This window comes from Diachasma alloeum, unplaced genomic scaffold (assembly GCF_001412515.2).
Source record: "Diachasma alloeum isolate Michigan unplaced genomic scaffold, Dall2.0 Dall_scaffold_00459, whole genome shotgun sequence".
Classification (NCBI taxonomy): Eukaryota; Metazoa; Arthropoda; class Insecta; order Hymenoptera; family Braconidae; genus Diachasma; species Diachasma alloeum.
Genome location: NW_021680592.1, coordinates 21,233 through 32,782, shown reverse-complemented (window position 1 = coordinate 32,782; position 11,550 = coordinate 21,233). Strand labels below are relative to the sequence as shown.

General features: G+C 39.9%; 2 protein-coding genes across 2 annotated transcripts in view; one reads left to right on the top strand and one right to left on the bottom strand.

Moving 5' to 3' along the window:
* Positions 1 to 6,623, bottom strand: part of LOC107042415 — a gene marked incomplete at its 5' end in the record, with an annotated part of 50,174 nt that extends 43,551 nt beyond the window's left edge. Inside the window, 2 exon segments of the mRNA XM_015263454.1 lie at positions 6,041 to 6,176; positions 6,253 to 6,623. Of these exon segments, the coding sequence (XP_015118940.1) occupies positions 6,041 to 6,176; positions 6,253 to 6,623 (507 nt within the window).
* Positions 1 to 11,550, top strand: part of LOC107042413 (actin-related protein 8) — a 287,380-nt gene that overhangs the window by 255,440 nt on the left and 20,390 nt on the right. The gene's annotated exons all lie outside the window — the stretch shown is intronic.

Genomic DNA, 11,550 nt, shown 5'->3' with positions numbered 1-11,550 from the left:
AACTTTTCATCTCGGGGATTTACAGAAAACCTTACTGGATAATCGATTTAGAAATAGTAAAGTCGAATTCTATCAGTGAGAATTCTTTCAAGCAAATAAACAGGCGAGTAGTAGCAAATGTTGCTGATGTCACTGGGGGTGAGAATGAGGTGAAAAAATATCTTACCAGAAGTGTCACAGCAAATTTACATTATGAAACAAAAGAGAAAACAGACGAAATTGATAAGAGTAATGAGGAAGGAAATAAAATTGAAGAAAAGGCAAAGGAAGAAAAGCATAATGAGAAAGGAAGTGAAAACTTAATAAAAGAGAAAATAATTACTAAAGAAAAGATTCCCTATGAACAATCAAATTTTGATTACACCATTTGGGACAGGAAATTGCAAGATGTTGATGAATTACCATGGGATGATTCGGTAGAAGTTTTTCCAAAACTTTCAATTGATAAAGATAGCTATTTGAAGAATCAGAATGTCATGTTGTGGCGTTGTAGATTTGGACATGCTTCAACGAGTTACCTCAAGGTATTACAAAAAAAATTCCCAGATAATAAAGAATTAAATGCAGTAAAATTTGATGATGAATTCATTAGAGATGGTGAGGTGTGCTTAACGTCTAAATTCAATAAATTATCATTCCCATCGGTGCGCAGGCGAGCAACAGCACCATTGCAAATAGTTCACTCAGATGTGATGGGGCTTTTACTCCAGTTTCTCATCGTAGGGGATACAGATTTATTTTTGTGTTCATCGATAACTTCTCAAGATTCGCTATGGCTTATCCAATGAAAGCGAAAAGTGAAACAGGTCGTTGTCTTCAGATGTTCATTAGAAGTGCGCGTAATTTACTGGGTTATGACGCGAAAGTGTGTTATCTTAGATCAGATCAGGGAACAGAGTATACAGGCGGGCATACAGTTGAAGTTCTTAAGGGTCTAGGGGCGGAATTACAGTTAGCTTCCCCTGATACACCTGAACACAATGGTGTCGCTGAGAGATTTAATCAAACTATCCAGAAAAAGGTGAGGTGTTATATGTTTGACTCGAGACTGCCAAAGGGCATGTGGGATCTGGGCTTAACTGCTGCAGTTTACGCTTACCATAGGACTCCACATAAATCAAACAATATGATAACTCCGTTAGAAAGATTCGCGCCTGATCACAGCTTTGATATTAGTCAAATCAAAAGATTCGGTAGTTTAAGTTATGTAAAAATTGCTAGAAATGCTGGCCCAAAGTTTGGACCTCGAGGTGTAGGTATGGTCTTGATTGGATATACTGCAACAGGGTATCAACTCTTAAAGCCAGAACTAGGAAAATATTATGAAAGTAGACATGTTAAATTCAATGAAAAATTAGTGTATGGGGATAAATACAAGGGAAACGGTATCAAAGATTTCCCAGACTATGGAGAAATGGAGAATAAAGATGAATGGTTTGTTGAGTTCGAAAAGAATCGAGGTGAGACCGAGGATTCTTCAAAACCGGAGGGAGAGATAAAACGTAAGAGAGGTAGACCAAGGAAAGAAGTTTCAGAACAAAACATTACCAAGAAAGTGAAGACAGTTCATATAAAAGATAAAGCAATAAATGATAATAGCTTTTCAGAGTTGGAAATTGAGGAGAACGTGAAAGGAAATGTTTTCTTCACTAGTGTTATCAGTAATGTAGTCGAGATAGATTTAGCACAAAAGGAAGATGAAGTGTATCATGCACTTTTATCAAGCATAAATGAAGATCCCTCAAATTACCGAGAAGCTATAAATAGTAAAAATAAAGATTATTGGTTAAACGCGGTTCATGAAGAATTAAACTCGTTAGAAAGAAATCAAGTATGGAAGATTGTCAAAAGGCCTCTAAGTATGATGAATGGAAAAAGATTAAATGTCATTGATTCAGAATGGGTTTTTAAGTGTAAAAATGAGGCAAATGGTAAAATAAGATTCAAAGCGAGACTAGTAATCAGAGGTTTCAAGGATAAGAACATTTATGAATTAAAGGAAACTTATGCTCCAGTAGCTCGTTTACCTTTAGTGAGAATAGTTATATCAATTATAAACAAATATAATCTAGAAGTGTGTCAGCTAGATGTTAAATCTGCTTTCCTCAATGGCGTAATAGATGAAGAAATTTACATGGAAATTCCAGAAGGAACTAATCATACTGACAAAGATAGGCAAGAAAATGTGTGCAAATTGGAGAAAGCACTTTATGGTCTTCGTATCGGTCCCAAACGGTGGAATGTAAAATTCACTGAAGTAGCTTTAAGTATGGGTCTGCAGAACTCGGATTTAGAACCTTGTTTATTCACTTGGCGAGATGAAGACAAGTTCTTGCTTCTGCTACATTATGTAGATGATATGTTATTGGCGAGTAATGATAACGATAAATTGGCTGAAGTAAAGAGTAACTTATGTAGCGAATTTGAAATGACAGTCCTGGGAGAACCCAAGGAATTCCTGAGCATGACTATTAGGCGAGACAGAGAAAATCAGATTATTAAATTAAATCAGGAAAAATATATTCAAAAGGTATTAAGTAGGTTTGACTTTGATAAAGCACATCCACAACGTACACCAATGAATACTTCTCAAGTAGCTAATAATGAGAGAAAATTAAGAGAAACAGAATATGATAATGGGACTTTGGTAAGGACAGAAACAAAAGCAAACATTCCTTATAGAGAGGCCGTAGATAGTCTTTTGTATTTGGCTGGTGCTACGAGACCAGACATTGCATATGCAGCCAATGTGATAAGCAGACATCAAGTAAATCCTAAAGAAAGTGATTGGGAAATGGTAAAAAGAATTTTTCGGTATCTGAGAGGTACTACGGGCTTGGGTCTGAGATATTCAGGCGAGACCAATGACATTCAGGGTTATTCTGATGCGAGTTTGTCTGATTGTAAAGATTCAATCACAACTTGTGGATTCGTGATTAGACTGTTTGGTGATTCGATCATTTGGCGAACTCACAAACAAACTACAGTAGCACTTTCTACGTGTGAAGCTGAGTATGTTGCAATGAGCGAGGCGAGTCGAGAAATGATGTCGTTGCACAACTCTTTAAAACTGATACTGGTTGATCCCCCTGTTCCAATGATCTTAAGGTGTCATAATAAATCTGCTATTGTGAGTGCAGAAACAAATGGAGGAATGAAATTGAGACACATTGTAGAGAACAAATTACATTATGTAAAGGAATGTGTTAAAAATAATTATATAAAAATCATTTGGATTGGCTCAAGGGATCAGCTAGCTGATGTTTTCACCAAACCATTGACGTTTGAAACACACAAGCGTTTGATGGACCTAATAATGAAAGTAAATATTTAAATTATTTTCTTTCTGTTTGTCTAGGAAATAACTAATTTGGCGAGACCTTCTTGGAGAGATAAAATTGGCGAGACCTTTCTTGGAAAAATAAAACTGGCGAGATGGAAAAACTAATGAGATTAAACTAACGAAATTACCTGGCGAGAATACTGAGGCGAGATAAAGTTACCAAATAAGAAACTTTGTGATAAACGAGAACAGATTATTAGGAGAGAAAAAGACTGGAGAGGAATCAAGGATACTGTCTATGGCGGGAGGGAGTGTTGAATGTGGCGCCCTACGCCAGTCTCCTTATTACCGACAGTGTGGCTGACTGTGTCGCCACGGCGCCGTTGCGCCTCTATGAGATATACTCGTACTATGCATCACTTGTGCCTCGACCGTTGTCGCATTCACGTTGCTGAATAAAGCTTAATTACTTTTACGATAATGCCTTAAAAGTGCCGGCACGATAAAGCCACCTGTGGTTCCTTTCTACGGATACTAGTGGTGTTTTGGTAAAATATTGATAGATTGAATGATTTAGATGAGGTTGAGTTTAACCCTGTTCGGTCGTTAGAGAAGCTGGTGTTACTCGTTGAGTAGAAGCTCTCGTTCGCCGCTCCCATTTGCGTACTATGCAAAGTGTTCCATTCCTCGATGTGATCCTCCAGTCCTGGATGTCCGAAATTTGTTGGCGTTGAGCTAATTCCTCTTTCAATTTCATACACTCTTATCGTCGCAGGACGGTCTTGTCCGAGGACACCTTCAGTTCACCACACCTCCCCCTCGGCCAGGGGAGGAGAGGGTTGTCTACTCATTTTTTGTGAACATTTGTGTGCACTGGATGACGAGAACAGCATTATTCGGTAATATTTTTGAGGGTTGAGGGTGTTGAAGAGCCGGGGAGAATTTTCGGACACGGAAACATCTAATGGATTCGAGAGAGATTGTATTGTCAACTGGCATGATAATCTCACGGGCAAGAGACTTATCATGAATTGTACGCTTTCTCTGGGTTCATTGAGCCCTAACACCATTAGATTCTTACTTCATTCTTATCCTTCCTCGAACTCTCTTACAGACAGTGATGCTGAATCATCAGCTCTATTAGCTTTTTACTGAGATGGTCTTAACTCGACCTCCAGGTTCTCGACTCTTGTAGGAATTCCGGCATCTGCGGTGACATTGTTCACAGAAATATTGTTTTACCAGAAAGGACTGCATCACACCACTAATCGCTGTATCGCTGAGCACGCTGAGTTCACAGGGCCACTCACTTTCAGCCAACAGCTAATACGATTAATCATGTTCCATTGTCAATGATTATAACTCAAAATGAATATAGCACTTTTCACTATGGTGTTTATAAACGAGGACTGCCACACCTGTATTTAAATACACAATCGTTTATATCACTGAGCACACTAAATTCACACTTCTGCCATCTTGAAGCGGGTCTGGGTTATTAGTGAATAACCCAGAACCGCTCCATTTGTATATGCTGTTCACAGGACATTTTCGAACATTCAAGAATTTCATTAAAAACCCTTTATACCATACGTGCGTGAAATCCGGCCGGTTTCAGTTGAGTGTCGACGCACAGAAAGTGCCGGGTTTCACACTGTAGATTTGTGGAACCCTACACATCTGTATAAACCCCTGCGTAACCCATGGGCATGCGCAAATGCACGGGTCGATGCGCAGATCGATGCGCAAATGGTCGTTGCAATATCATCGTTGGATTCCACACATCCATTGCGCATCGACTCGCGCATCGACTCATAACATCGCCCACTGCCTCACTTGTTGGTATCCACATAACCCTCTCAATATTCTGTCGTTAAATTTATTCATTTATTCAATATAAAAGCAGTGAAATTAAATGGACAACCACATCATACCCGACAGTGACGAGGAGATTGATCTCTCGGGAGATTTATTTGATGGAGATTCGAAATTCCTCACCGAAGCAACCGTCGGTTCTCCGCCAAATAAAAAGCTGTGTCTGGATAATGAAAATGATGAAAATAACAACTGGAATGATGAAAATCTTCCACCAGAAATTTCGAAATCGGAAGAAGTGAGGAATAATTTGATCCCCGAAAAATCGGTTGATAAATACAAGACTGTCTATAAAATGTCACCCAATTAAATTGAGAAATTTGATTTTAAACAATTTCCAAGTCTGAACTTTTTTTTTATTTTTGATCTTGATTTTGATTTTTTGTTTTTCAGTGGGGGGGGGGCTTTGCCCCCAACCCCCCCCCCCTCAGCAGGAGCTCCGCCCCGGCACCCCGCGGGGGCTCCGCCCCTGCACCCCGCGGGGGCTTCGCCCCCCTGGACCCCCTTCTGCCCCCCCGACCCCTTTTTGCCGCGCACGCACTTATGGTATAAAATAGTATACGCAACTCGTGCGTAACCGCTTGCTTCCCGCACTTGTTGTGTAATACACTATTAATTCGCCTTTTGAAGGTCTGATTCATTGTACTACTACGGTGAAAAAAAAGACCACGCATCGATCACGTGCTATACCATTTCGATTTCTTCCGAGGTTGTTGGTTTGTTGGATTCGAAATGAACATTCGACTATTTCCAACCCTTGGGAATAAAATGGTTCCATTTTTTTCTTGCAATTATTACTAAATAAAAGTGATGAGTGGCATAACTGAAATGGCCAACATTTATCCTTTAATTACAATTATTATTGTAGTGGTGTGTCTTTACCAAATCCTCTTTCACTTGCGCAAACAATCTGCTAGCCAAAGCAATTTCTCTGTCATATGTGGAATTGGCCACATCCGCAATTGCTCCAATACATGCTTGTTTCATCCATTGCATGCCCTTTCTTTCATTTTCCAAACTGGAAAGATGCATTCAATAAAATTTCTCTTTGGAAAAGACCATTGATATATTCTATTGTATAAGAAAATACTTACTAAATTACTTCTTTCCTAACATACCCCATGTCCTGTTTGCCTGTTTTCTCCAAGACCTCCATTTTTCTTACTCCGTCTTCAAGCTCTTGAATTGTCTGTTCATACAGATCATTGGTGTCATTCATTGGTTCTGCTCTTACATCTAAATCGCTGATATTCTTCATCAAACTCTCAAAAAACTGGCACTGTTTCGACTCAATAATTTCTGGTGTCATTGGGGATATCAGCATTCCAACGTCATTATTCAATGCTAGGTTCATCAACTGGTCAAGTAACCAATGCAGATCTTTCTGGACTTCCTTAAGATGGTCATGTGTATCTTCGAGAGAAAATTCACCTAGGGTGGCTACTGGATCTACTTCTTCAGTATCCTAAAGCGTATCATCAATTTCATTATTAAGGATACCCGAGTGGGAGAATCTCTATAAATAGGGAGTTTTCGCAAAACTGAAACAGATGACAGCAGGGCGTTACCCACTCCATTTGTCAAACGCCTTGAACAAAAATGGTCAAATGCACACTATTCTTGTCTCATCCATTGAAAAGGGAGTGGACACCTGGCGCAATTACTTAGTGAATAGGCCGAAAGACCTAATGGAATGAGCTTGTAAAGAATTAACTGCTCCGGGTAGAGCTGCAAACAGTCCCAATTTGCGTTCAAGAAGTGATTATTAACGTACTAGTGACTAATTTTTTTAATCGATAGATATCGACATATAGATCGAATTTTCAATGTTTTTTTCACATTTCAACGGGAGCGCAACTAAGAAAAATAATAACAAAGCCTTTGAGAATGCCTTCTCCGCAAATAGCGAGGAAATGGTGAGCTTTTTTCAATTTTTGCTGAAATTACTTTTCAAAGCTCTCAATGAGTTCAACATTTTTTGTTTTTTGTATTTTTCTGATTAATCACGGTCAGGGCTAGTAATTTCAATTACTTTGTGACATAACGTCTAATTCCTCAATAAATATTCATTAAATAAAATGGTTATTTGGGGAATTTTGTTCTCTTCATTCGGGTGGCTTTCGCGTCGTCGCGCTTCGGGTGATTCTCGCGTGCATTTGGGGTCTTCCACGTCCTCGAAGATTCATAATTAATAATAAATATTGGCTTTATTGCTTTTGGAATTAATGTAAATTAATTGATGTTCAAGTTACAATTTCCTAAAATTCTTTTCTTATCGTCTGAAAATTAACATTTCATAAATTCAGCGAATTAATAAATTTCGGATTGTGTCGAGCCTTTGCTCGCGGGAGTACCCTCCCGCACACGTAAAAATCGCGAATATTATTTTACTGGCATTTGGCCGATTTTATTGTTTTATTATTGTGAGAAAAATATATTTTTTATTTCCGAATAATTCATGGTGTTGAACTGCATTAATTGTTATACAATTTTGTATATACAATTTTGCTTTTCTGGTGAAAGTATCTCTGTTCCTCAGAACATTTAAGAATTGGAATCGATTGAAATTTTCTGAAATTCTTAGAGGCCCTGCTCGTAGCGTAGGGATTTAAATTAAAATTTCAAAATAACAGCGCGAAATCCACCAAGAGTTGGGGTGGAACAGAGGGGTCCTTCACACCAATTGTCAAATAAGAAGCATAACAATGACGAAAACTTTGTCCCTGAAAGAGTCAATACTAGTAGGGAATCGGGTGATAGCTCACTCTCAGTAGGAAGAGGTAGGGGTTGAAGGGTGCGGACAACACCCCCACTCGAACCTATTGCCACAGTTCAATAGCCACCCGAAATAAATTCACAACAGATTCTAAATCAACTTGCAAACCTCCAAACAACCGCATCAGGAATACTTATGCGTCTAAACGAACCGAACGCTACGTCGAGGTGTGAAGGAGGAAAATCTTCTCGGAGTAATTCTTCTGAAGCCGATATCGAGTCAGACGAATCGGCTAGAATCGTGGCACGACACCGCAATGCGATGAACTCATTTCGATCTCTAAATAGAACAACGTCGGTAGGCGCGAGTCAGAGACACGTGAATTTTCAAAATAATGATACAAGTGAAAACGTCAATTCGATTCCATTTGCACATTCTAACCATACAGCGGAATTTCCCCCGTTGTTTGAAGTCATAATGTTAATCCCGCTGCCTGACGGTCAGTTTCGCACAGAGGAAATTTTTGTGACCGAAGAAGAATATAGGCAGATGAGAAACATCCCTAGAAATCCCGAATTAGATAATGTCAATCGTCGAGACAATCAAAGATTAACTCGCGAGGAATCCCGTAGCGTAAGCCGCGGTCGCAGCCCTTTGACAAAAATTTCACTTCGCACTAGAAGTTCGATGAGTCGTGATCGAACATTGTCACCTGACTATCTCTAGATAGTCTCTTGCGGAGAGCTAGCGATTCCAGTTACGACGATTATAAAAGGTATTACCAGAGCAACTCTCTGAGAAGTGGTCGCACGCGGCGTTGTAATGACATGAGAGGTAATAATTATTATCAAAGAGAGGAAAATGGATTTGATTCTCAGCCATCGCCAATCCAAATCGGTGAAATAGTAAATTCATAGAAAATCTAATTTCCAACAACAGAAAAAGATCCTGAGTATTTCTCCTTCTCTTGAAAGACGTGTTCTCAATGAGCGGGATAAATATCGACCTTTTCGTCCCCTGCCTTTCCAAGATTTTCGAAGGTGCGTATAAAGCCGGTATCTTTCCAATAAGAAATCATGGTATTCGTGGAAAGATTTCGTAAAAGCCTTTCATTACGAGTGGAGAGTCAAAAAAGAAGATTCAGATCCTGTTTGTGAAGAACGTGATCTGAAGATCGGGAAGACTCAGGCATTCGCAGAGTTTGCCAGCCACGCCCGATTTATTTCCAAACGTATGGAAAGGCCACCCGAGTTTGAAAATCAGCTCAGACAAATTGTGACCAAATCCAGTCCGCGTTTAGCGTTCGAAATATTAAATCTTAATATAAAGAATTACACAGATCTTCATTGTGTCAACAAACATAGCTACATTTTCAAGCAATGTGACGTGACAGAGAAATGGCGATTCAGTTCAAAGAAAACCCCTGAATTGAATCAAATTACCGAATCCCCTGAAATTAAAGCCGATGAGTTCGGAAGCGATAACGGCGACCTTATTGATGAAGACCACTGTCAGGCCCTAGACTTAATGACTACACAGACTAACAAGGAACACTACGCAGGTGGCCCCCTCCGATTTCGATGAAACTTAAATATGTTATAGGGGACTCAAAACTAAGGGACACGTATTCTTTTTTAGCTGCCCATATTGGGTTTTAGGGGGTGAAAGTGCTCTCTGAAGTTGACCACCTCTCGGGGTCATTTTTAACTTTCGCAATATATATATACTGTGACGTATTTTCTTACCTCTGCGGACGGTGAAAAATACGCAGCCCTCAGCGACCAAACAACGAAAAGAAAGTTGGGCGCCAGCACGGGTGAACCGTGCAATTCAAACAACAAATTAAATCGACAATTATTCGAGACGAAAGAACAACCCCTGACAGCTCAGACAACCGCGGTGGCGGCTGGGTTCTCGGTACAAATGGTTGTTCTGGAGGTTCCGAAATGACTTGGTTTTCTTATCTAACAAATTATCTAAAAATGCAATAATCCGGGGAATAAATAATTTATTCAATAAACCCCCTTGTTCATTTCAATTCAAATCACCCCTCAGAAAATTAATAACGCAGATATTCAACGAAAGCTAAAGACTCGATACACTAGAAAATCCCTAACCAATGATTGGTCAAAATAATAAAATACTAGTCAGTCAAAAGAATAAGTTCAGTCAAAATTACGAAATCATGAATAAAGTCAAACTGTAGAAATGACTAGCGAAAATAAAGTCAAATAATATCACTGAATGGGAGGTTAATTTTCCGATAGAATAAAATGTCAAAATATCTCAAATCGAAGAGGTGACTGACATTGAGAGCGGCAACTGAAATTGCCTCGGAACAGGCAATACAAAAGGTGACCGCAATCAAGGTCAAATACGGATAACTCGAGCGTCGACACGACGCTACAATTTCAACTGCCGATGCGATGACGAAATGATACAACAACTTGAAATATCGAAAACAAAGTAATAACCGAAAATTTCGAATATCAATTTAGTTCTCGGACTTAATTCCAAAACTGAATAAATTATTCCAAAGGATTTGTTTGACCGATTCCTCATCCGATCGGCAACCAAACCGTTGAAACGAGAGTCAAAATCCGTTCAGAGAAACCACTGAATTCCCGAGAAAATCGAACATCTCAAATCACAATATAATATCAAAATCATACGTCCAAAATAAATTATACAAAAGAGGTTAACCTCTGCCGGGCAGACGATAAGAACTCGCCCCGAAAATCAAAAGACTAATGGCGTCACTTCGCCCGACGCTAAGCATCGTCAAAAAGCGAACGAGCAAATTCTAATCGTTGTCGATATAACACAAATACGCAATAACATTTTTGGAACTCTTCTTCCGCTCACCACAATCTCCAACGAGTCTAGTCCAGGAGCCAGGGCGAAAGATTCTCCAAATACTTCAAATCCCGTAAACGCTGGTGTCCACAACAAGACGAATTGCTCCACCAGCAAGAGGTTCTCCACAGAACAACAGCTCGTTCGCCACCCAAACGAGAAGTGAGGCTAAAACCCACGCTTCTCCCATGCGTTCGGGACACTTCCCGCCAATCGAACCCCATTGGCCAGGGCCGTTCCATGAGCCGCTCTGATTGGTTGTAACCCAACCAAACCAGACTTATTCTCCAATAAACACTCAGCTGTGTGACTCTCCACAAAACAACGTCACCAAAATAGGGAATAAATATCCAATTCCTTTTCCCTTTATTTCGTATCATTACCGGACGTCTAACGTCAGTCCGATAATTTCTCTCGCACTGCCTAAACCATCACTTCCGGTTAGGCGGGGAGATCCAAAATGGCCTCACAAATCTCGGCCGATAACCGCCTTCGTCCCGTCACCTCCGACAAGTGGCGCCGCCGGTGAACTGCACTCCGGCTATCCCTCCAACGCGGGAAGTCGATCCAAATACAAAAGCAGCTCTTTTACCACATAATGACTTTCTGGAGTTTTCCCCTTCTCAGCTCCCTGGAGACCCGACCTCCGAAGCTGCAGAAGTCCCTATATGTGGCTCGATACAATAACAAAAAAAAAAGAAAACAAAGCATTAGTTCTAACCCCAAATAAATCCTTTTGACTCTCGCTTCGCAGTGATGACTTCTCGTCTGGATGGTAAATTTCACCGTTGAACGGTCGAAATAAAATAACACGTTACAA